Source organism: Polyodon spathula, chromosome 23 (assembly GCF_017654505.1).
Source record: "Polyodon spathula isolate WHYD16114869_AA chromosome 23, ASM1765450v1, whole genome shotgun sequence".
Lineage (NCBI taxonomy): Eukaryota > Metazoa > Chordata > Actinopteri > Acipenseriformes > Polyodontidae > Polyodon > Polyodon spathula.
This window is the reverse complement of record NC_054556.1, coordinates 27853891-27880859: the sequence shown is the minus strand read 5'-3', so window position 1 is coordinate 27880859 and position 26969 is coordinate 27853891. Positions and strand designations below refer to the sequence as shown.

The 26969-nt window shown below is 41.8% G+C and overlaps 3 protein-coding genes and 1 pseudogene across 5 annotated transcripts in view; 2 read left to right on the top strand and 2 right to left on the bottom strand.

Annotated features, from left to right (window-relative positions):
• The window catches only part of ripor3 (RIPOR family member 3), a 30086-nt gene extending 28492 nt beyond the window's left edge, over positions 1–1594 (top strand). For 2 of the 3 annotated variants that reach the window (XM_041224180.1, XM_041224182.1), the window contains one exon: positions 18–1594. In XM_041224180.1, the coding sequence (XP_041080114.1) occupies positions 18–118 (101 nt within the window). In that variant the 3' untranslated portion in view covers positions 119–1594. The remainder of the gene's footprint in view (positions 1–17) is intronic. The other variant, XM_041224181.1, reaches the window with a different exon arrangement.
• A 2639-nt stretch (positions 1595–4233) lies between these two features.
• On the bottom strand, positions 4234–7366 carry LOC121297728 (bladder cancer-associated protein). Its single transcript, XM_041224183.1, has 2 exons — positions 7290–7366; positions 4234–5830 (listed from the first exon to the last, which is right to left on the bottom strand). The coding sequence occupies exon 2, from the start codon at positions 5706–5708 to the stop codon at positions 5445–5447; it is 264 nt and encodes an 87-aa protein (XP_041080117.1). The 5' UTR covers positions 5709–5830; positions 7290–7366; the 3' UTR covers positions 4234–5444.
• Positions 7367–8432: 1066 nt separating this feature from the next.
• On the top strand, positions 8433–12982 carry LOC121298285 (transmembrane protein 74B-like). Its single transcript, XM_041225327.1, has 2 exons — positions 8433–8952; positions 10427–12982. Exon 2 carries the CDS (start codon positions 10493–10495, stop codon positions 11192–11194), a length of 702 nt encoding a protein of 233 aa, XP_041081261.1. The 5' UTR covers positions 8433–8952; positions 10427–10492; the 3' UTR covers positions 11195–12982.
• A 3410-nt stretch (positions 12983–16392) lies between these two features.
• LOC121297947 lies at positions 16393–24092 on the bottom strand (annotated as a pseudogene).
• Positions 24093–26969: the final 2877 nt, after the last annotated feature.

The window sequence follows — 26969 nt, the reverse complement described above, 5'->3', positions numbered from 1 at the left end:
GCTGCCTTTTTGTTTAGGTAAAAAGGGCCATATGGCTTTCTTGAAGATGGATAAAATCTGTTGTGAGCTGCAAGAGGAGGCTTTCCAGAACAAGGACACTGAAATCACTATCCTCTGACCAGTCACTGTCCCCTGAGTGAATCCATACAGCCTGGTCAGAAATCACTGTCCCCTGAGTGAATCCATACAGCCTGGTCAGAAATCAATGTCCCCTGAGTGAATCCATACAGCCTGGTCAGAAATTACTGTCCCCTGAGTGAATCCATACAGCCTGGTCAGAAATCACTGTCCCCTGAGTGAATCCATACAGCCTGGTCAGAAATTACTGTCCCCTGAGTGAATCCATACAGCCTGGTCAGAAATTACTGTCCCCTGAGTGAATCCATACAGCCTGGTCAGAAATTACTGTCCCCTGAGTGAATCCGTACAGCCTTGTCAGAAATCAATGTCCCCTGAGTGATTCCATACAGCCTGGTCAGAAATCACTGTCCCCTGAGTGAATCCATACAGCCTGGTCAGAAATCACTGACTCCCGAGTGAATCCATATAGCCTGGTCAGAAATCACTGACCCCTGAGTGAATCCATACAGCCTGGTCAGAAATCACTGACCCCTGAGTGAATCCATACAGCCTGGTCAGAAATCACTGACCCCCGAGTGAATCCATATAGCCTGGTCAGAAATCACTGACCCCCGAGTGAATCCATACAGCCTGGTCAGAAATCACTGACCCCCGAGGGAATCCATACAGCCTGGTCAGAATGAAGAGGATCCTGAAAGCTGAAACAAACAGACATTTCAAATATTCTAATGATTGTAAAATGTTGTATCCATTTTTCAGAATATATTTTATAACAATGTTTATTTTGACTATTGGTAATTTATATATATAAATATATAAAACAAAACAATTAAAAATCTAAAATGAATAATAAACAACGCAAGACTCTACCCCTCAAATGTTGATTATTTGTGTTTTGGAGTAAACAGCTTTGAGAATCTAGTCCTGTTTTATTACAGATCTGGTCTTGTGCACTCTGTGCAGGTTCAAGTACTAAGACCAGGCAAAGGATTTTTTTTTTTTTCTTGGATATTTTACATTTTAATGATATGGATATTTTAGTTTAAGGAAAACATGTTTTTTCTAATAAAGTTGCCAGTGCAATTGTGTCTTTGTTTTAAATCTCAGACTGAAATTGACATGATCAATTCAGCACTTTACATGAAAATTATTTTATTTGTCGCTTGACACACATGGACTTTTTTAATGGACAAATATTGTTTCCAGAATATATTGGTAATTCTGTGATGAGCAGAGTGGAAATAGTCATGTCCTTTGTTTTTGCTACTGCACTGCACTGTGGTATTAGACCCTGCCTGATAACTATACAGGCTGGGTTTATACAGTGTATATTCTGTTTCATTAAATATTGTTTCCAGAATATATTGGTAATTCTGTGATGGGCAGAGTGGAAATAGCCATGTCCTTTGTTTTTGCTACTGCACTGCACTGTGGTATTAGACCCTGCCTGATAACTATACAGGCTGGGTTTATACAGTGTATATTCTGTTTCATTAAATATTGTTTCCAGAATATATTGGTAATTCTGAAATGGGCAGAGTGGAAATAGCCATGTCCTTTGTTTTTGCTACTGCACTGCACTGTGGTATTAGACCCTGCCTGATAACTATACAGGCTGGGTTTATACAGTGTATATTCTGTTTCATTAAATATTGTTTCCAGAATATATTGGTAATTCTGTGATGGGCAGAGTGGAAATAGCCATGTCCTTTGTTTTTGCTACTGCACTGCACTGTGGTATTAGACCCTGCCTGATAACTATACAGGCTGGGTTTATACAGTGTATTTTCTGTTTCATTAAATCTTGAAAAATTTAAGCTAATACATCCTTTGCTGTGTTTGACATTTAAAACTAACCCTACCATGCAATACGCCCTGCCCCAAGTGCCTCGGTCCCGCTGTGATGTGTTGAGCCATGCAGCAGGTAACCGAGCCACAATGAAACAGAGCATGAAAACGCGCGACACTTGCTGTACTTCCCTAGTTAAGCTGCTGCACAGCGGATCTCTTCAATCACAAGAAAAACTAACTGTCTATCAACAATGCATGAGTATCAGTACAGGCTGGACTGTGCCCACGAAATGAGCTGGAGCGCTAGCGTGCAAGCTGAACTTGGAGAGAACACCGATACACTTTCCCCCTGCGGGGTCGAATCAAATCACTGTGGAAAGAACAACGTAGTTTTTTTTTTTATTATTACGTACTGATTTTCCGTGTCAGCTACACCTCACTAAGCTTTTGCAGCCTTCATAAGGGATGGTAAGAGAAGAACTGAATCAGTAATTCAAAGTCAAGACTGAAACTGCAGTGGTTTCTGTTACTGAGCACCAGTGTGGCTATTTAAAGCTGACAGTCCAGACATTGGAAGTCAATGGTTTTGCAGAGCTGTTTACTGTGTTTCCACGCTGCTGACAGAGAAATAACCTTGAGAACAACCCCAGCTCTCAGGTATCCTTTACATAAAGCCAGGCCCACTGAGGACTCGCCTTACACCTCAGTAACTGGAGCCTGGAAAGAGGTACCAGTACGTGGTGCTTCTTGCTAGTTACTTTACAGTATGAAGTGACTAGCTGAGAATATTGAAAGTGTCCTGGTTAACCCACACAGCACATCTGCTCTGGGCATCTGGGCTTGGGTTAAATCAAAACTATGGCATTTATAGCAATTCATGGCACCAAGCTACAGTCTGAAAGCAATCCAATATTCTCAGGCATCAGCATTTACTCTGTACAGAAATCAATCAGAAAAAAATGCATGCAATTAGAAAACTTGAGCTGCATTACAAACTGCATAGAAGCGACCAGCACAATAACACCACCAGATATTGTGAAAACCCATTTATTATAGTATCTTTTTTTTTTTTTTTTGACATTTTGGTGCTCTAGTCTGTAACATGCAACAGGCTAGTGATACTAACAGTCTACTTATTAACCAGACTGGTGGAAATCTGCTTCTACACTTTCACAAATGTCACAAAGCTGCAGTATTTATTGAGTTCACTTTATAAAAACGAATCCCATTGTAGATGACACAGCATGATGGAAATGCTGTGGAGCGATGTGTGATCCCGGGGCACTTGGAAATAAAATCCAGGTTTTGTTTTGTAGACTAAACTCTTCTTACTTTAGTATTCCCGGCCAAGCTGCCAAACATATTGCTTGTCTTTTCTGAGCTGAAGTGAGCCGAGACGTTTGCCAGGGTCAGGTAAGCATTCCAGTGCTGTTGAACTCGCAACTTCCATCCAAGCCAGGAACGCATTAGAAAAGTGATTTGTAACAACAGACAGGATAACTATAGTGAGAGTCTCACAAAAGGAGTAGAGCAGCCTTTCAGCATCACATCCAAGCTGAACAGTACATTGATCTACTAGAAGCCAATCCACCTAGAGTATCTTGCAGCTTCCTCAAATGAATGAATGGTGACAAGCATGTCTAAATGCAAAGTGAACTTTCTGTTATTACCATAAGCTTCAGCGTGCTCTTTTCATCAATCACCTCTGCACATGCAGTGTTAGGATGCCTCGACCTTTACAGATGCAATTGATCAATAAAATACAACAGGATACCCAAACCTCAGGTTTACATTTTAACAACCAAGTGATTCAAATGAAATAGACTAGTCCAAAGTCGTACGATCAGAGCTGCAGTTTGCATCACAAGGAGCCAGGGTCACTGCGGTGCCTTTCTGAAAATCACTGCAAAGCTTGTACATAATTTACATTAGAAAGTACCTTTTGTATTCAATCAGCAGTCTAAGAAAACAATGTGATTCCCCCAGACATTCACATTACTGATAGACCTTTCTGCAGATATTCAACTCCCCCCGTGGACTTGGCAAGGATATAACAAGGCAAAGATCTAATTTCAAACCCCCAAAACAGGGACTCTGCTGCATGAAAGAAATACCAGCGTGTGCCTGTGTTAAATATAACATATTTTCTGATGCACTCACAGTGTGGAGGGAGTCAGTGGGACTGCAGTCGAACTGCATGAATCAAACTCTGTCTTCTTTGTATGCACTCTCCTCCAACATCTTTGATAATTCAGCTGAAGATTTATATTTATTAATGAATTACAAAAATATATATTTACCATTTCACACCACCAACACCAATAAATCACAAATAATCATAAAAGAAACACAAACACAAACTATTTTAGACTTTTGGTTCTTTTTTTTCACAAAAATAATCTTCAAAAATGAACATGTTCACCTTTTCACCGAACTTAGTCAGTCAACACTAAATCGGTGAGAGCCAGCCCTCGGCCCTCTCCCTCTGCATATCTTTCTACCTCTCGTGCAGAATGACTGAATGCACTTTTTCAAACTGGCTAATCTGGAGTTTCACTAGTACAGGGAAAGGCAACCTTGACTCTTCCAATCCACTGCCTTGTAAAACGTTGTTCCAACCAAGTCTTTCTTTACTTCTTGACCTTCATAGAAAAGTCAATTCCGATAAACGAAGGCCCTGGCTGAACACGTCTCTGCACTGGAATGCACTGGGGTGCCCGTTTCTTTTTCTTCCCTAATGTTTCCGCCACCATACTTTCTGATGCCACAAGCAGCCACTAATATTTCAGCTGCCCTGCTTATGAAGAAAACTAAGAGAATACCATGTCACCACAGCCTTGTGGGTTAAAGATTCTTACAGCAGCCAAATACAGCATATCCCTGTTCCCATATCTCAGCAGCCCACAGAACCCTTCTTCTAGTCGCAGTAAACCTTTACGTTGCTACTGCAGTTCCAGTTCAAAGCGCGTGTACCCCTTTCCTGTCCTGTCTAATGCATCCCAAGCAGGGACTGAAGTGCTTTAGTGACACGTGTGTTATTAAGGGTTATGGGATACCATTGCCTCAGTGGAAGAAAAAGAAAAGGATCAGGACCAATTTAAAGGATGGCAATTTTTGATAAATGCTGATTGATAAAATACTTCAAGTAAGATCAGTGAAGAAAACCAATTCTTCTGTACTCTAAGGGGGTGAAATTCATTCTAGCATGATCTGTAAATGTAATATTTATTATTTTTAAACTAGAATCAAATATTTAATAACCAGACACCTATAATTATCTTATTACATCAAAGCAACAACAAACAAAAAAAAGATATCAAACACAGAAAGCAGTAAAGAACCCATGCAATTAGAAATCCACAGATCCTAGCATCTCCACCCCTCTCAAACAGACAGGAAGACAACGTTCAGCCTTCTTCAGCCGGCGTGGCTTCCTCAGCATCGTGGCAGCTCCTGGAGGGGCTGACAGAATCCCTGCACAGCCTCGCGAACTCAGATTGTCCCGTTATGTTTTCGATGTAGAAATAAGTGAAGAGAGGAGCTGGTATTGCAGTGCCCTGGATGAAGCTGGTCTAGGTGCCCACAATGCTGGGATCGTGCGCGGAGTCTGGGAGAGGTGAATCGCTGCAGTGATAAAGAAAGCAGTTCCCCCAACAGCTGTAACAGATGAGAAACAAGGCTGCCAGAAACACCAAGGCACAAATGGTACAGGGCTTCCTCTCCAAAAGGAAGCTGAGCAGGTAGAACCCCATGAACATGGAGTGGTTAAACCACAAGGCCGGGTTCAGGGGCTTGGGGATCAGGAGGACTGGCAGCAGCCACTGAAGGCAGTACATGGTTTGTTTTTTTAATACTGATGCAAAAAGCAATCCACAAAAAAAAAAAAAAGGCTTGACGTTGACAGATTACTGCAGGCAGCACGGATGTCAGATTTCCTCTTTGAAGTGTCAGGTCAGTCCTTTAAAAAGAAGAGCAAACACACAATCTAGTTATGCAAACATTTTAGATACACACTGCAGTTACACAAGGTGCCAGACTGGATGATGCTAAAAATAGAATCAAATATAAATAAAATGGGAGGAGAGAGAAAATAACGCTGCCTCTGTATAGTTTGTTGCTTCTGTTTAATGCAACCTAGCGAAGCCCTGTTCATGGATTAAAACAAAGATTCCTTTAAAGTAAGTGTCCAGCGATGCCTGCAATAGCAATGCAATTGAATTGCCATGCTAAAAATGCAAACACAACAGAATACAACATGAAAAAAGAATGTGGAGAGAAACTGCAATAATATTTACTCAGGACTATGAGACAGGATACAGGCCAGGGTCTGCTAATTCACCCAACAGACCTTCATACTTCATCTCCTGTAAAGCAGAGCACACCTTTCTAATGAAGAACACGTTGAGAGGTGATTCACGGAAAAAACCCCAGTGTTGTATATAGTACCAGCAACTGATTTTACCAACATATAGACGGGAGAAAAAACACACACGTGTTTCTGGGGGCCACATAAAGGCTAGTCTATCATAAAGGGTGGTCCAGAACTTCAGGACGCTCAAGCAGAATTCTACAGTAAAACTCTGAAGGTCTGCTGGGTACTTTTCAACCCCTATTGCAAATACGCATTCAAGGATTTACACTGACGATATATTTTGGTCCTGTTAACAGATCTCTTCTCGCAAGAGTTTCAGTGTACAGATGAGTTATATCATAGACACCGTTAAAAAAATTAGATCTGACCTAAAAAGAAAGGGTAAAAGGAGTACGGAGAATTAAATGGAGGGGGAGGCGGGATCATTGCAACAAGACGTATCATAAAAAAATATTCTTGCTGAGTAACTTCAATTGAAGGGGTGATAAGCAGGAACTGGGTCACAGCCTGGCGTGCAATGTGAAATCATCGACAAGGAAGACCAGATCCGCTTTCAACTAGAGCGGCTGCCATAATAAACATTGTAAGTTTCCCTGGAAGAAGACGTCATTGACACGACTCATAGCGTTAGCCTTGCGTTACAAAGTAATTAGTGTTGCCTTGTGGCTAAACACAGTTTCTTTCAGTGGTAGCAAAATAGAGTTGTAATGTAATATTACATTATAACTATGCATTATTAGATAACAGATGAACCCTGGGTTATTTCACCACACTGTCAAGAGTTATAATGTAGATTTAACAAAAACAATACACAAATGCTTTTCTATTTACAAATTACACTAGAATTTCCCCCGGATCCGGTTCAAGCACAGCTACACACTGCTGGCAGCTTTCATCCGGTCCGCTCATTTCTGTGCAGCTCAGGTTACCACAGATAAATTGCACGCCGGAGACCGTTTTTAAAAGACAACAAACAGAACGTTTTTAGATTTCTGATTTTAGAAAATGCAGCAAATAACAACAAAATAAGAAATATTGAACCCACCAGCCATTCCAGCTCAGACATGACAAACACCAGCCTGCGCAGCTCTGCCCTGAATCACAGGACCCCGTCCAGCTGTCTAGCTCGAGATCGTATTTGAATATCAATCATACATAATAGCACACATTTTTAAAAACTTTGTCACATATACGTGTCCGGTTCACTGATGTATTATATTGATGTAGTTTGTCTGGAGATTTGAGAACTATGTTTGCTAGTATTGTGTGTTCAGTTTTGTCAGGCGTTATTTGGACAGCTTCTTTGTTGTGGCTGTGTGGTTATAAGGGCCTTAGAAAATATTATAGTCGTGAAAGCCGTTTAAGTGCCGTTGTTTTAAACACAATATTAGTCAATCAAACGATTCGTAACATTAGGGATATCATAAAACAATGCATGCCTGACACGTTTTAGAAATAACAAGCCGTCTAAGGACCATTTTAATTGAATAGTGTGGATGACGTTGCTAGGGGTGCTTGCTGACTGAGAGGGGAACATTGTGGTTGTTAGGATCACGGCAAATACTTAAATAAGACAGGATACTACAAACAAAAGGACAAAATTAGGGAATAAAGCCGGGTCAGCTTTATGACAGCAACAATGCGCTCAGCATAAATGAACAAAACCACCCGTGCTAACCTCAGGTCTCGGAAAGCGAGCGTCAATGTCACATATGTTATGCTCTCCTCTCACCGGCAGGGGGCAACAGCATCAGTAACGGAAAAGCAGACACATTATTCTTTTCTTTATATCTTTTTTTTTCCTAAAGTGATATTAAGTGGGTTTGAAATAAAGGACATTTGATTATGTTAACAGTTAAAATGATATTACATTCCATAGTGAGAGTACACGGTCTATGTTTCTCCTGTCTCTTCACACCACTGCTCTTTCAAATCTCTCGTCACACCACTGCTCTTCGTGAGCTATAGCCTGCACTCTCACTACTGTCATCCTACTATATGCTTGCTCCCAGATACGCAACATGATGCGAGCTTTCTTTAAAATAGTTACTTCTATCTGTTTGCACCATCTATAGTTGTGCAGTAAAATGCATCCCGGTCCCTTTACTCTCATTGCAAAAAGAGCTTGCAGCGCCCTTCTTTTATCTCTAGGGGCAGAGTGTATATGTCTCTGCTGAGCACCCTACCAGGACCACAACACGGTATACTTGCTCCTCAAATTGCACTCAAGAAAGACCTGCTCCGTATTCAGAATAACAAGAATAAACTACGCTGGTAGATGCTCAGATCTGCCCTTTAGGATTGTGTCAGTGTGCAGCTTACAAAGCCAGACGCTCATTCACGATTCTCGTTCAGTGATGACGCCGTCATAGATTCATAGCACCGCCGCTCCGATTGAGTCACTGCAATGCATTTTTAATACATGTCACGCGAATGTGTACAAATCAGTGATTGTTCTTTCCGGCGGTTTATTGAAACACACAGGAAAGGTAGCTGCAGTCTGCTCTGTCTGCACCCTCGGCGAGGCTGGGTCTCGCACGCTCTTCAGATCTCTCCGTGCTCGACCTCAAACACCCACCTCCCTTTACTTGGGCACGGCGAGTCCTTCAATTTTTATCTGAGGCATCTGGCTCTTGGCTCAGCCTTTCCACTTCCTTACTTTCTGCTAAAAAATGCATTGAAAACAAACAAAAAAAATCGTCTTGCAGGTATGTACATTTCTCTCTTTTTCTTTCTTGTTGTTTTAGTTTTTTGTTTTTTGCTTTGCGATCTAGGGGGTGTCCTGTTTATATATGTATGAGTGTTTCATAATGTGCAGCCTGTCTTAGAATGTTGCACACCCTAGACAGACAGACAGACAGGCAGGCAGGCAGGCAGGCAGGCAGGCAGGCAGCTTCCAGAGCTGTATCAAGGTCATCGCTGATAAAAACGATACAATATTGTATATTGTATTATTATTATTAGTAGTAGCAGTATTATGATGATGATGATGATGATGATGATGATGATGATGATGTTGGAGGAATGTGATCACATTATGTTATTTTTTGTCATTGCTGGCAAGCGGGTCACTGATTTGTCTTCATGCAAAATTTGTTTAATAAAACAAGTTAGATTTCATATCAAGGTGAGACTGAACTAAAATGCAAAGAAATTTTCTTTTAAACGGGATTACAGCGGGAGGCACGTTTTCATTTAAGACTAGTTTCAAATATAACCCCCCCCCCCCCCCCCCCCCCCCCCACCCCCCCCCCCCCCTTTTCGAGGCCCGGACTGTATAATTTCGCTATATTTTTACCTTTAATAAATATAAACATGCTGCAGATGTTCAGTTACGACTATGTTTAATTTAAGAATCCAGCGCATGTATGTGTTATAACAGCACGGCACAGAGCAATCAGACCGTCGGCGTGCGTCTTTTCATTCTTTTTTTTTCTTATGCAGTTCAGTTCATTAGAACGATATCGGAGCCGACCGAGTCGAGATTTTATATTCCAGATGAAACTCAGGGACCAGAGCCGGTTAGCATAGCGGCTCCGAATTCATTACCGGCGTGTTCGCTTGCCACAATTCCCAAGCTGCAGGTGCTGAAAGGATAGCTCCTCTTCAGTACGTCACAGTAAACCCCACCTGCACACTGGTTACCATGGCAGCACTCCTGCATGCAGCTGAGTAATATAAATAAATATCCACATAGCACACAGAATATGACATATAGGACAACCGTAAACACTTTGCATTTGTGCTCGTTTTCCGCTTATTTCTGATAAATGCATTTTTTTGTAATGATATTTTTAAACTGTTTAATCCTTTTGTATACATGCCCTTTGTTTTCTACCCTGCAGTTATACCTTCTTTCAAACGTGCACAGAACATTCGATAATAAAACAATAACCTGCTTTAAGGGAAAATCGCTTGCAATTGTAGTTTTCAATCTTACACACATGTACTGAAGCGGCGTGGGGAATACACGCGTCAAACACCATTCCAGAGAACTGTATAACAATAAACAGGCTTCAGAGTTCGTCCACACCACACCTGGACCCGAGGAAACGATTATACACAGTTTACGCTTTATAGTGTGCATGCGGTGGGGTTGTGTTTCATTCTTAAGCCCTTGCTTTAACATGTCCTAACCGGGTAATGTTATTTAAAGAAGCCGTTTCTTTTATATTTTTTCAGATAGTTGACGGGAGGATGGCTGGCAGAGTCTTGTTTATTTGGGATGAATTATACTACTAGCTCCCGATGGCGTCTTTAAATTCCCTGGAATTAAAGCAGGTGGGTGATTGTAAGATAATCAATACCCCGCAGCACAATCCTTGCAACGCCAGCACTTCAGGACCGCGGACAGCTCCATGCGCTGGAATAGAAAACGCCTCGTTTCAGGACGAGGAGCAAAAAGAGACGTCTTTTATAAACCGTGCCAATGACGACCTGGGGATACACAACCGAACGATCCCCTCTGGCACACACAGGGGGCCCAACAGCGAGGCGTTTGAAGAACACGAAGCCGAAACAAGTGCCCCTTCTGTGGACTACGGGTTTATTTTCTCCCTGGTGTTCTTAGTAAGCGGGATTGTGTTGGTTGTTATAGCTTACACGATCCCCAGAGAGGTAAAGGTGAACCCAGACTTCGTGACTGCGAGAGAGATGGAGAAGCTGGAGAGATATTACGCACGCCTCGGGTCTCACCTGGACAAGTGCATCATCGCCGGCTTGGGGCTGCTCACTCTCGGGGGCATGCTTCTATCCATGCTGCTCATGGTATCCATATGCAAAGGGGAATTGTACAGGAGAAGGACCTTCTCTATCTCCAGAAGGTCTAAGAAGACGTACGGATCTACAAACCTGAGAATGAAAAGGATGGAGGGAGATGGACGGCAGTCGCTGGTGGACTGTGAACCCGCTCCAGTCACGAGTGCAGTGCATTCAGAAAGATCCAGCTAAACATGGCAGAGAATGTCTTTCTTTATTTCTTGACAAACACGTACCCGTTTGCCTCACTCCACTGTTGGCACAGCGAATCCAATGACAGGGGTTCTAGGTAGGATAACATACAAATACACAGACAGAGCAGTAAATAGGGTGGGATATTAAGATATACTGTATTTAACAATCAAAGGCTTAGTTTAGTTTACAAACAAACTCGAATCAGGAGAAGCTATAAGCACAATGTGTGAATACGTAATTAATAAATGATTGGCTATAACCTGACGAAACAAATGCTTATATAAAATACATATGTTTCAATTTTTTTGCATTCTTGTACAGGAGAGCACAGGAAAAAGAAAACGCCAAAGGGCAGGCGGAATCTCGATGTCATAAGAGTGGCAGATTACTTTCTCGAAATGATTTCACTGAAACTTTTTTTTTTTTTCTAAATTAATGATGGTTAGAAGTGAACACTTGAATGTGTGTATTTACTGTACAGGTTACACGTTCGTATAATATGTCTTTAACGTATTGAATTAAACCGGTCTGTAGTTTTATTTAATTTGCCAATTTTGTACACACGAAACCTGACCAAAAGCGCAGTTTCGAAAACATGACTATAACAATGAATAAAATAATGATTAATATACAACTCAAACAACCCAAAACCCAGAGTAGGGTGAGAATCGATATGATCCTCTGTGCTTTACCGCTTACAGGACCTGAACTCGGAAGAGCTCAGTGCAGCAGCAACGCCGTTTAAACAGCAATATACTTCAGGTCTGTAGGTTTTACGTTTAGGAAGCTATTAACTGCACTGTTATCATAGCAGTAATAAGCTAAAACACGAGACTGGATGTAAGTCAGCAGTTTATTTTTTAAGATGTGAATACTTATCGGTTATACAGTGTATTGAAATGAATTAACATTTCGCGTTTCCATCGTAGGGATTCAGGTTTGCGTCCTCAGTGATGCTGTCTGGCTAAGGCGGAGAGGCCGTGTTCAAAGTCTAGCTCGATATAAAGGTTTTGTAAAGATCTTCCCATGTATAACACGCTATTAACACATCAAGGAAATGAATCCACCTGCTAGCGCTGGTACAGCCGCACCTGCGCAGAGGCAGTGAGGTGGGCTGTCCAATACCACGCCAGCACTGCTAAACATAACGCGTACTGATATGACTAATTCAAATGGCAACACTGATATAAGTTTTAACTGTTTAAACAACTGAACTAAACACACTCCGAAACAAAGTCGTATACTGTACCACTACAAACAGAACGTGTTAATCTGGACACGTTTGATAGGGGCAGTCTGATTAGTGTTTAAGGACAATATCTATATTAAAACACAATCTATAGAGAACAAACTGAATGTCGCCCCTGTGTCAGTTTAACTCAATATTTTGCAGCGTGCTTCAATGTGGCCTGTCAAGAAAGGAATGGCGTGGCCAGCACAGTGTTTGCTATCGTGTAAACGTTTGTAAAGCCTTTGTATTGCAAACTCTGAAGCCAGTTACACTCCACAGCTTCACACGGGAGAGCCTCAAAGTGAGACTGTTACGGTTTTTAAAATATGTTTTTGTATTTTATTTTAGAATTTTGCATTGTTCTATTTTAAGCAGCGTGCTAAGCAACCATTCACTTTGGCAACGACCAGTTACCAGCAAATCAAACCTGTGAAGATGTTACTCGCATGTGTGTTTGTGTAATACATTGTCAATTCACAAAGCCAATGTACCACACCGAAGGGTTAAACGTATCTATGTATTTGTGGATATCGTAATCTTTGTTTTCTACTGTATCCAATAAACACGTTGTTTTTTTAACTCCCTGTGTTCCTGATTATACAGCAGTGTGAACTGGAATGGGTTACGCTTGTATATGTGGTGTAAATAACATGTTCTAAAAAGCGCACGTGTCCCTATGGGTAAATATCAATGACGGCATCAGACAACAATGTTGCTGAGGCGTTTGCGTGATTAACCGGCAAGGCAACACAGTACGATCTTTACCGCAGAGCTGTCTCCTGGTAAACTGCTTTGAAACAGCTGACACTCCTTCAGTTTACCTGGCATTACTCCACTGCACCCTCCAATTAAACTGCACACTCCACTGCACACTCCAATTAAACTGCACACTCCACTGCACACTCCAATTAAACTGCACACTCCAATTAAACTGCACACTCCACTGCACACTCCAATTAAACTGCACACTCCACTGCACACTCCAATTAAACTGCACACTCCAATTAAACTGCACACTCCACTGCACCCTCCAATTAAACTGCACACTCCAATTAAACTGCACACTCCACTGCACACTCCAATTAAACTGCACACTCCACTGCACACTCCAATTAAACTGCACACTCCAATTAAACTGCACACTCCACTGCACACTCCAATTAAACTGCACACTCCACTGCACACTCCAATTAAACTGCACACTCCAATTAAACTGCACTCCAATTAAACTGCACACTCCAATTAAACTGCACACTCCAATTAAACTGCACACTCCACTGCACCCTCCAATTAAACTGCACACTCCAATTAAACTGCACACTCCACTGCACCCTCCAATTAAACTGCACACTCCACTTAAACTGCACACTCCACTGCACACTCCAATTAAACTGCACACTCCACTGCACACTCCAATTAAACTGCACACTCCAATTAAACTGCACACTCCACTGCACACTCCAATTAAACTGCACACTCCAATTAAACTGCACACTCCACTGCACACTCCACTGCACCCTCCAATTAAACTGCACACTCCAATTAAACTGCACACTCCAATTAAACTGCACACTCCACTGCACACTCCAATTAAACTGCACACTCCAATTAAACTGCACACTCCACTGCACACTCCAATTAAACTGCACACTCCAATTAAACTGCACTCCAATTAAACTGCACACTCCACTGCACACTCCAATTAAACTGCACACTCCAATTAAACTGCACACTCCACTGCACCCTTCAATTAAACTGCACACTCCACTTCACACTCCAATTAAACTGCACACTCCACTGCACCCTCCAATTAAACTGCACACTCCACTGCACACTCCACACTGCCATGGATAAATACATTCTCTTACTCTCTTATCTCAATGCTTTACAGAAAACAAGAAAGCTGACAACTGCTGTGAAAATCTGTCTACGAGCGACTCCAGGCTTATCTGTGCTTCCTGAGCACAGGCAGGCTGGGATAGTCCCTTTATTCAGGATGATACAGTGTATGTGTGAGCTCTTCTGCAGGGCTAGGCATTTTTACTTCCATTGGTTTGTCTTTCTTATGGGCTATAAAACGAACCCAGCGCTTGCTGGAATTGTTCTTATCTGATGAGTTGAATGGATATCTCCTTAGAAAAACACTCCAAGCAGCTTATTTGCCATTGTAAGCTAACACAAGCTATCTATCAGACTATTACAGGTACAGGGCATTGCAGCTGCTGCAAAGTGACTGCACTGTAATTCTTACCGCAGAGATGTTTATTCCTGTGTACTCTTGCTAATGGAAGACCTTGGTTTATCACAGCATTGCAATCAGGTTTTAATTCAGTGTCTCATTACAGCTAGTTCATGCTGCTGCTTGATCACTACTATGATGAATAGAAGATGTTCTACTGTTTCTCAGTGCCACAAATCCCTGCCTTCGCTCTGTGACAGCTGTGTCAATGTAACATACACCCTAATCAGTTAACTGGGGAAAATGTTGCTTTGCTTTTAACATAGCGTTGTTTAATCTAGCCAATACCTGTGCAGGTGCTGCAATTTCACCATGTTAAACTGAAGGCTGGATAAGCCAATGTAGTCAATCAATACTGACATGTAATTGGAGCTGCAAGTAGCCATGGAAACCGTGCATGAAGTCAAAGAAACCACACTATGGTTCCAGATATAAGATCATATTGAAACGATTGGAAAATTAGACCAGCACATTCAAAACGCCAGAGCATGCAGCTCTCAGGGATCAGGTCTTCCTTCATGCATTAGAAAGCATGTGTGCATCATTTTTGCGGCGCTTCTGTTGAACCATAAATCAAATGAAAAAAAAAGTCTCTTCAGAGCATAAAATATTTGCAAAGGCTGAACAATGTAAGGCTATGCAACATTCACTCTGTACAAAATTGAATTAAAATGCAAACAAAACTGCAGACTGATTGTTGAGGGACTGAGGGAAGAATTCTAGATGAGATTATGGCAGGTTTATTCATGGGTGCTATTTGTATCAAATAAATAAAAAACCCAGAAAGGCAGCAATAATAACAGTGATGATAATAAAATACAATCAAGTCCTTGCATCCTTCTTGACAAAAGGCTTCCTTCCTTTCTCTTCCCACTGCCTTGCCAGACAGAGCCCCCATTTCACAAAGCCTTGCTTCAGAGAAGATGACACTTTAATAGGATGAGTAGCTCCTAATACACTGTGGCTGTGCTGTGAGATATTCAGATTGCTCCAATTCGCTGGGAATCTGAACGGAATGCCATCAGCCAAACAGCAGGAGTCCTTCTGTGGATACCAATGACCCTTATGTGTGTGTGTGTCTGTGTCTCTTGGTTTTCTTCATTATTTGAAACCACCATTAAAAGTGTATCTTATAAATCGACTCCACCAGTGTTAACAAGCAGAGCAAAGCAATAAGCACACAAATACGAGTGGAGTCCTGAAGGCTCAGTAGAAATGTGTTGATCCCCTCCAGCATTACTAAGCAGCAGCAGCAGTCAGGCTAGCATGCAGTCAAGCCTTTAACTGTGTGTGTCAGGGGGGATGGTACAAGCAGCCAGTCACAGAGAATGCTGTCCCAGTGCAAGAGCAGTCACTGCAGCAAACTCTTAAAGTGTTATGAATATTTAACGGGTACAACATTCTGCACCTATTCTGGGGCCAGCATTTAAGGAGGCATTCTAAAATGTATTTTCACAAGAGAGAGATAGATTTAAACAATGAATCTTTTTAAGTAGTAAAAAGATACTCTGCTTCATTGTGTATGTTAATAACAAAGACACTTGTTCTAGGTTACAGGCACACACGGTTCTTTACTTCTTGCCTTCACTGCAAACTCAGTGAATTCACTGTTCTGGTGCCGAAGCACATTGACCAACACTGGTTACAGACAGACACACAGGCTGGGAGCAAGCAAGTTCAAATGAAGAATTGGGGTTTTTTTATACAGTAAAATGCACAATGGATGAATTTTGGAAGACAATAATGTGAATATTTAAAAAAAAACAAAACATGGTTTTATTAAAGCATTGAATTACAAAAACCAAAACATAAAAATAAAAAATGAAACCCAAGAGAATTTCACACAGAGCTTAGCTGCTACTTGTAATGTCATACTTGCTAAAGGAAACCACAGTTTGGGTGAAACGCTCTATTCAGGACAACAGTTTCATTATATTTAACACATGTGCTGACCTGCAAGACAAAAACTTGGTTGTCTTTAATGAAACACATTGTTATTTTAACATTGTAGCTGCTGAAACCAGGTTACAGAAGACAAGCACAGAGACAGGCTTTCTGTCTGTTTGTTTCTTTCTTATTTTGGGGGTCAGCTACCCAGCACAGACCTTTCCTAATAAAGTGCACCCCTCAACTCTGTAGATATATTCTGGCACCCTGGTTCAGAAGCACTAACTATCACCACAAGACAGTTATTGTCATTAATGAAGGCAGTGCACACTTAACCCACTGCATTTTCAAATGCATTCTGCAAGTTTATATACACTGCAAAGTGAGACTGAGTCCTTTAAACAGACAGAAACCTCTTTCTTTAGGGTCCAATAACAAGTATCTATTAGGATGTCAAAGGCATGGAGGTAATTACAAGGCTTGTTATAATGCCTTTGTTACATATTTATAACACTACTGCTAAGGCTGGTTATTTTTAATTATTCGTTACCGTCTGATTATTTTTTAATGGATCATTAAAACTAAAAGTCACTTTCTTTTTCTTTTTTGTCCGGCGATGTTTAAAGTGCTAACAAAGGCGTTGGACTGGTTCAACATTACATAAACATGTCATCATACCCAGGAAGGGGCATGTGATCCGGATCTGGGCTGAAAGAAACAAGAAGAAACACTTACAAGCAGACCAATGCATTTTAAAAGACAATTCTGACTGATAACTCTGAGTTCCATAATCTCACTGCACAAAAGGTACATCTTAAATTATCTACAAGAAGGAGGACCAAAGTCTAACTTTAACATCCAAAGGGACCGACATACCCTGGCCTTCCGACTGGTCCAAAGGGATCAAACCGGGCTCCTGGTGGACAAGCGTCTAGGGGAAGTCTCATTGGGATCCCGGCAGAGGGATCTAATCCCGATCTTGGAAAACCGGCTCTCAGAGGGTCCATAATCATCCCCCCTGGACAGCCCCTGCAGAATGAACACACATTCCAGCCGTGTTAGTGCTGGGAAAACTGCAGCTTAGAACTCTAGAACACAGCCTGCAGAACGAACATACATTCCAGCCATGTTAGCGCTGGGAAAGCTGCAGCTTAGAACTCTAGAACACAGCCTGCAGAACGAACACACATTCCAGCCGTGTTAGCGCTGGGAAAGCTGCAGCTCAGAACCCTAGAACACAGCCTGCAGAATGAACACACATTCCAGCCATGTTAGCGCTGGGAAAGCTGCAGCTTAGAACCCTAGAACACAGCCTACAGAATGAACACACATTCCAGCCATGTTAGCGCTGGGAAAGCTGCAGCTTAGAACCCTAGAACACAGCCTGCAGAACGAACACACATTCCAGCTGTGTTAGCGCTGGGAAAGCTGCAGCTCAGAACCCTAGAACACAGCCTGCAAAATGAACACACATTCCAGCCGTGTTAGCGCTGGGAAAGCTGCAGCTCAGAACCCTAGAACACAGCCTGCAAAATGAACACACACTCCAGCCGTGTTAGCGCTGGGAAAGCTGCAGCTCAGAACCCTAGAACACAGCCTGCAAAATGAACATACACTCCAGCCGTGTTAGCGCTGGGAAAGCTGCAGCTCAGAACCCTAGAACACACACATGAAGAGAGAAGACGGGTGTTCAAACCTGCATTTAACAGCTCAATTACTTTCTGGATCAAGTATCCGTTTAGCAACTCACAGTGCGACTCACCATGTCATTCTGTCGGGGATTTGAATGAATGCAACATAAGATCTCAAAACGAGATCCGGTATTAAAACACAGTATGGCTTTCGTTTAAGACACGACAGCCTGTTAAAATGCTGTACAGCGCACAGGGTCAACTGCAGCACTGCTTAACGTTTCATTAGCTGCACACACCTGGCTTTTTTTTTTTTTTTTTTTTTTTTTTTGTTGTTTTTTTTTTTTTTGCTTTTTTTTTTTTTCATTTTTTTTCATTTTTTTTTTTTTTTTTTTGGGAGCTATTTTTGAATGGAATTCATTTTTTTTCATGCAAAGCCTGCTATCCAGCTGATGAGAGGAGCAGATGCTGTGGGGATTGTTCTTGCAGCTCAGTGGAGTGATGGCTCAGCCGCCCCGGCATACAGATGTTCAGCTGGGCTGCAATGTCAGTTTTCTCCTCTCTGAAACGACAGTTTCAAACCTGAACATGGGAAATGGCAAATTCGATTGAAGGGTTTGCAAAGTAAAATGAGGATGTGAAAAAGATCTGAACATATCAACGAAACAGAGGTTAAAATAATGTGGTGGTGAAATGAGATTATATATATCTATCTCTTGACAACACCTGTAATGGAAGTTTATTGAGAGAACCATAGAACACACCTGTGTACCAGCTGTAAAAACTCTATCTCAGCGCATGTGGGTCTGTACCATTGACACGTTCAGATCGGTCCTTGTGTCTTGGCTATTACGGTCTGTGTAGTTTACACAGTTTTATATTTCTCTGTTCACTCATGTTCCAATGCTCTTCAAGTGACAAAAGCAACCATTTCCTGATGAAGCCTTTGAGATCAGTGCTTTCCTCATCCGCCCACATCTTCACAAGAGGAATCTGTTTTAATCCAGAGACCAAGGATTAAACAGCGCTGTGGATTAAGAATCACATGTCCCTCCCAAAATAGGTAAATTGCCAAATAAAGAGAAATGGATAAAACACATTTACCTCGACAATACCTGCAACTCTTGCACTGAGCGCATATAAAACTGCTCTTGTGATTACAGCGAGATGAAATGAATTTACACGGTTTATCAAACCACATGCTGCTCAGCTGTATACTTGCCTGGATGTCATCTACAGTGTCCCCGATGGACGGCAGCATCATTCTATTTATTCCTTTTCTCAAGGAGAGCTGCTGCAGTCACAATGTAATCACCAGATGCTGCTGCTGCTGTTTCTCTAGATTCAGTGAAACAGCAGCAGGGAAAACACAATCCCTTCCTGGGGCTCTTTAGAAAGTGCATTCAATTATTCATCATATTCAGGGGGTTAATTTCTAAACTAAAACTGGAATGTCTTTAGATTTTCTTTTAAATAATTCAAAGCAGAATGCACTGCTGTCTAGCGTATAATAATGAGGCAGCAGGGTAGGCTGCAATGGCTGGTTGCTGGAGCACAGGGAACAGGTCCCTGCTTAACCCGCGGGACTCCACAAACACATGGCTTCTGCATTGAATTTCAATTGCCACGCTGCAAGAAACTGAAATTGAAATTCTCCAGGACTGTTTGTATCAATGCAGATTAACAGGAGTTAAAGAGCAATAAGTCTGTCCGACACATTAGGCAATGCTTTGATCCTTTAACGGACATTGGTGTGCCAGTTCACACTGTGAAGAATAATCCCTTAGCTTTCAAACAGCAGTCTGCTTGTGTGGAGGGTTAGAGACCTACAGCAGCATCTGTGTGTTGGAAAAACGAATCAAGACAGAATCACATCTTGTTGGTTCAATGGCATGGGAAACAGTGCGCACATCTTTTTCAGCGCTGGACTGGATTGCTTTCCAAGACATGCATCTTTATTAACCTGGTTTCACACAGCTGTGGCACATGAGTGGCTTGCATGACAGACAGTGTTTGGAATGAGGGCTGGAAATGTCACCAAGGAGCTCAGTGGCAAGCGATAACCTTGACAGTGCGGATGGCATTTCAATCCACAGCCATCTGCTTTGAAAGCAGATCAATAGAGAGATACTGTTCCCTTGATACACTGTACACATAAAGCCTCTCAGTGAAATGCTTAAAAGAAAGGGCCAGGCTCTTACCCGAAGGGATCTAAATCTGCTCCTCCAGCTGCAAAAGGGTTCATGGGCTCAGCCCTGAAATAAATGAACAAAGAAACACATTCTGCACCGTCACAACAAAGTGGCAAAACAAGAGCCATGTACACAACCCCACAAAACACAGGCATGCTTATTACACGCTACAGTGCTGAGCTGTGACCTGCATGGAAGCGGATGGTTATAAAAGGGATTACTCATGGCATCATGGTCACATTCCAATAGGCTGCAAATCAGTGATAGAAATGCAGAGTCTCTCGTAACCCAGTACTGCTTGCAATCACACTTGCTACTGCAATGTGTATTTTATTCCAAGATAAATGGAATTAATTAGCGGTTTTCAGATTCTCCTGTATTTCCCCCATAGCGGAGCAGTGATGACACACGCCTGTGAGCACCCTGACAATTAACAATCTAAGCCCTGCTGTGAATACTTATACAATGGGAAACACAGAAGATCCTTAATAACCCCAAACAAACCAGACTGTATCTGCAGTCCAGCTGCAGTAAGTACACCTTTTCAGAGCAGACGTGGCCTGTGAACATTACAGTCTGACTTTGCTAACACTGCAACACAGACTAATCTACAGTGTGAGCATCTCTACACTGCAACACAGACTAATCTACAAGCATGTGTCTCTACAACACAGACTAATCTACAGAGACTAATCTCTAGCATCTGCAACACAGACTAATCTACAATGTGAGCATCTCTACACTGCAACACAGACTAATCTACAGTGTGAGCATCTCTACACTGCAACACAGACTAATCTACAGTGTGAGCATCTCTACACTGCAACACAGACTAATCTACAGTGTGAGCATCTCTACACTGCAACACAGACTAATCTACAGTGTGAGCATCTCTACACTGCAACACAGACTAATCTACAGTGTGAAGCATCTCTACACTGCAACACAGACTAATCTACAATGTGAGCATCTCTACACTGCAACACAGACTAATCTACAATGTGAGCATCTCTACACTGCAACACAGACTAATCTACAGTGTGAGCATCTCTACACTGCAACACAGACTAATCTACAGTGTGAGCATCTCTACACTGCAACACAGACTAATCTACAGTGTGAGCATCTCTACACTGCAACACAGACTAATCTACAGTGTGAGCATCTCTACACTGCAACACAGACTAATCTACAGTGTGAGCATCTCTACACTGCAACACAGACTAATCTACAGTGTGAGCATCTCTACACTGCAACACAGACTAATCTACAGTGTGAGCATCTCTACACTGCAACACAGATGCTGCTGTCTGTCTGACAATTGTACTACTCACTCTGCAATGTATTCAGCGAAAGCAAGAGAGTTGCAAAGGTGCAAAAAATGAATAAATAAATAAATTGCTCTCTGCAGAGGATCATTTGAGGTGCACTTCACTGTCCTTGACACAGATCCTTCAGCAAGGGTCCTGAATAAAAATACAGCAAAGCTGAAATCTTGAACTTAGATTACCAGATCTTACACTAACTCCGCTTGTGTCTTTCACGTTGGACTGGATGGGATCAATGCAATTGAAAAAGACAAGCAGCAAAAAGCAAAAGGCAAGAGGAGCAATACAATGTGAACGGTGGGAGCAGATCCTGTTTTAACAGCAAGGGAAGACAAATGAGACAGGTGAAGCCATTGCCTCACTACTGGAAACCATGCCAATGACAGCTCTTAAGAGTTCAAATCGGCTTCTTGAAGGTTACAATCCTGCTACACTCCTGCACAAAATCATCTGACCATTTGCTTAAAGCTCCACACAAGCAAATGTAGAGTCCACATTGCCTCATTAGCTTACAGATGCAAAGTAGCCATGGCAAGGACAGTGTTCCTGGGATCTCCAGCTCAGATCCTGTATAATGCATGTTACAGAATGCTCCTCATTCATTCAATCAGAACACTACGGCACAGCCATTTCCAATGCATCAATTAGCAATGGGAAGCGTAAGCAAAACACAACCAAGGTGAAGATGACAAAAGCCTTTTCAGAATCATTCTGAACACTCACCAAGTATATCTGTGTTTCTTGCAACTCAGTTTACACTGTGGTACAGTTCAACTGACGCCACCTTGTGGCCAGTGTGTGGTGCAGATCTCAACATCTTTAAATGATACTTGGGACTCTCAGTATGTATAATATGTATGTATAATGCAGCTTGTGCAATAATAATAATAACTGTTCTTCAATAGTCATGTGACCATGAGTGGTACATTTAGACAAGTTACCAGAAGTGGTTCAGTAACAGATCAGTATTTTTTTTTTCTAATAAATTAACTTCAATAATGTGACTCACTGACCCAGGACCCCCTCTTCACTATTAATTATTATTATTATTATTATTATTATTATTATTATTATTATTATTATTATTGGGTGTTGGCTGGTTTCACAGATCCAAATAAACTGTAGCGTTGGACTAGTTTACCTAAATTAACATCAGGAACTAAGATTAGTGTTAATCTGGGGCTGTGAATCATCAGTGGCTGGTTTCACATACCTTGGTTGGCACTTGTCTTGGATTAAGGCAGACCAGGATTCTGTGAAACCAGCTGTAAGCTAGTTAGTGTGCTGAGACCCCACTCTTCTCACACCCTTACCAGCCGGGCTGCCTGGCAGGCGTTCTTGTTGGGATTCGGAAAGGGTCCTCATCCTGCAGGCTCTTCTCACAGGACTTGGCAGGTTCTTTACCCTTCCCAGACCCGGACCTGGACCCAGGCCCAGAAGAAAGGGTTCCCAACTGCACCTGCCCTCCCAGTTCTTCTGTGTTCTTAAAAACCCTGCAAGGAAACAAAACGGCCGGTCACGCTGTGCGCACCTCCAGACTGACAGCTTTCCCCAGGAAATGGATCGAGTGTGTGAAGCAAAGACTGAACTGCACAGCTGACAGTGCCACTGTTCACATTACTAAGTGCAGTGGTGACCAAGCCTGTGCAGTAAAACCCAGTGCGCTTCGAAATGCTGAGCAATGGGAGTCCCGCCCTGCACTGCATTAGCAAAACGTCATGGTGTGTGTAAGCACCAACAGAGAACATGAAGTCAGCATCAGTGGTCACACATATTTATTTATGTTTCTGAAAAAGTTCGTAACTTAATTTCTTAAGAACTGCTTCGATCTCGGAATCTCAAACTAAAACCGTACTTGTAAAACAATAACCAAACCCATCTTTATCATTAATGGCATGATGTGCTGTCACGTGTTGTATGTGACTCGTGTAAGGTAACCAAAACAACGTCATCGTTTCTTACCTGGTCTCCAGTCCCGAGGCATTTACACAGTGTCAATTTCCCAATGCACGAAACAGAGCAAATTATACAGCAGCTCCAAACCAGCCATCTTGACGACAGAGTCAACAAAACACTGACTCGAAACTCAAAACAAACCGCGTTTACTTGCGTGTTCAGGTGTTACACAGTTGAGCCGCAGCAGGAACACGAATGTCGTGAATGATGTGTTCTGTAGTCCCGTTCCGACACAGTCCAGGTGAGTGACGCGTATGTTGTCCTGCCCTTGCCCATTGTGACGAGAAATTTAAGAAGAAAAACTACAGTTAGTACATCCGAACAATTCTAGCCAGACTGGCATTGTACTATTGCAATGCGCCGAATTGCAGTTCACGCTGTCTTTGAATACTGAATATATTTCTGCGGTGCTGTATCGGGAGGAGTAAGGCACCTGCAGCGTGACTTCTGAACCTAACCATGCAAACCTAATACCAACCGCTAGAGGGCAGTCAAAGTGCACGGTGGAATTATGAAGTGCCGCATTTAACAAACATTCTCGTTTATATTCATGTGTGTGCAAAGCGAATTTCATTACTGTTAGAATTGTTATTATTATCAAACAATACAATTATTATTTTAGTTTTATGCGGGTTTCCATCAGATGTGCCCTTAGGACAATATATGACAGAGCTATGTTACCTTGTTAAAGCTGATGGCTTTTCATCTGTTTTCTCTGTGAATCGGTGTATTGTTTTTTTTTGTTTTCTTTACAGGATTTCCAATGTACAGCTGTCCCCCCCAGTGTTTGGATATAGCAGGGCAGGCTGTGGTAATAAAACGCTGTCAACTGTTTGCGCAAAAGTGTAGCATAAACGCACACAGATTTTTTTCCCCTTATTTTTCAGCACCACAAGCTCAAAGCACTCAAAGCACACGTAATGAAGCCAGTGGCATCTGCTTCTGTTTTACAATATCTAAAACACATTTTACACTATATATATATATATATATATATATATATATATATATATATATATATATATATATATAATGTATATGTAAATTTAAATGATAGTTCTGGTTGATATCCGTATGATAGATGCTTGCTATTTTAATTCCTGCAAGAAACAACTATAGTGCATCTATCTAAAAATAAAAAAAAACCTTAGTTAGATATAACACGGTAGATAGTAGAGCAGTTAGTGCGCAAACATTCTATATGCCGACCCCTTCATTTAGAATACAATTTGTAAATCCGTCCAAAAAAAAATACATGTAACCTAACTGAATTTTTTTTTTTTTTTAAACTTGGCGATTCAAGATTCAGCCTAACAGATACATCTGAAAAACATTATCGAAAAAAAAATCTGAAAAAATAAATCTGGGTTTTCACAAAAAAACAACTATTTTGCCAGCTAAATCTGAAGCTAACATGCGAGCCCACGCCCGTTGGCGCGTTTGATTTTGCATTGTGTGCTGCAGAGTTGCCGACTTGTAAGAATGCGTTTATTAACATGTATATTTTGCTAAATGGTTAAATCTAGGAAAAAATACGCGATTTACACATTAAATACGGAAAAAAAAACAGCTGTTAAAACATTAGTGGGTCTTTTTGTATACTCGTGTCCCGTACACGGTAGCGGTCAGTTCTGTTCACTGCAGCTCACTCACACTCGCCACTCCAAACAACGTTTCTCCGGCTGTACAAGTCCTCGAGTCAACGGCTCATTTGAAAGGTAAGAGCTTGGACTAATTAGCTGTCATTTATGTATTTATTTAAAATGTTTTTTCCTTTAAAAAATAAGTTTTACAGAACTGCCCGTATAGTCGCGCCCCCTTAGTGACTTTCCGCGCCCCCGCTTTGCGCACCACTGTTCTAGAGGAACCGAGACCACTGCAGGCTCTTCAGAATAGTACTGTTTAAACTAGAGCAGCGGTCCCCAAACTTGTGATTGTCACGTACCCCCCTTCCAGACCTATCAACTGTCTGTGTGCCCCTAGCATACAGGTTTAGAGTTTCATGTTATTTTTACTTTCATAAGACACTTGTGTATACACATATACAATAATACATACACTATAAATGACTATAGTAATATAATTAGCACTCCTGATTTTCGGTTTTAATCAATAAACCCCCCACCCCACCCCCATACAAAAAAAAAATGAAATTGGTGCATAATAAACACTGGATCACATTGGAAATGGTGACTCGGTTCACGTTGGCTTCACCAGCACTTTCCCACTTAGAAAAACACAAACCCAACCCATAAAAAAAAAAATCCAAAGCACCTTTCTCAGTGCAGAGTGACAGTGTCTGTGATATAATTCAGCTGCAGGCTATTGGATACACATCCCCTTCACTCAATGAAGATATTAACGGGGTGTTGAGAGAATAGCATTTCTAAATGGGCAGTTCATTCAATATAGACTCGGACAGATGAAAGCCTCGTCTGGGATTGTCCTGTAAGACCTTTGTAGTGCCCTTAGCTGCTGTGCTACGCTGTAAGCATTGGAGTGCAAGGTACATTACAGAAGTCTTATTAATCTAATCTAGTGAATGGAAATGTGATCAGCCATTGAAGTGGTTCAAACAGGACTGCGTGTGATCAGAATGGATAATGTTACACATAGCTTTCCAAAGAGAATCTCCATGCAGCTGTGGTGGGTAACAGCAAAGAGTCAGCCCTCACATTAAGTGGAGAAGCTGAGCATGCTCCCTCCTGCCCTCTTGATTTGTGAACTTCTACACTTGCAATTCTATTTGCTATACAGCACCTACTTGGCAGACAGCCTGGGACACGTACATGTAGCTTGATCTGATCCATTGAAAGCAGAATCTTGTTCTACTAGTGTTTGTGAAACAGTAGGTGTGCTGCTTTTGATGTCTTTTCCAGCTTATTGTGCACGGCAGCTGTGCTTCCCCTCTTAATGGCCAGGACAGCAGCCTGGTACATTGTACACCCTCATTAACACACAGAGGTTTGATAGTTTTGGTAGCTACTGATCACCTTTCTCTTTGAACAGTTTGCTACTTAGCATTGTTTCTTTGTGTCAGTTCTGTGACCTCTTTTGTGTTGAGTTTCCAGTGCCTTGCTGCAGTTGGCATTGTTCCAGTGGTTGTTACCAATAGCACTCAAGCCAGGGCAATGTAACCCTACCTCTCTTTGTAGTAATGCATAGGTATTGCCTGTGGGACTGCCTCCCTGCCAGCTTATCTTTCAGCACTGGTTCAGTGATGTCAAACAAACTTTCAAAACAACACCATCTGGTGTGAAATGCCAGCTGTTTTTATTCCCTAGTAAAATGTTCTTTTTAAACTGCAG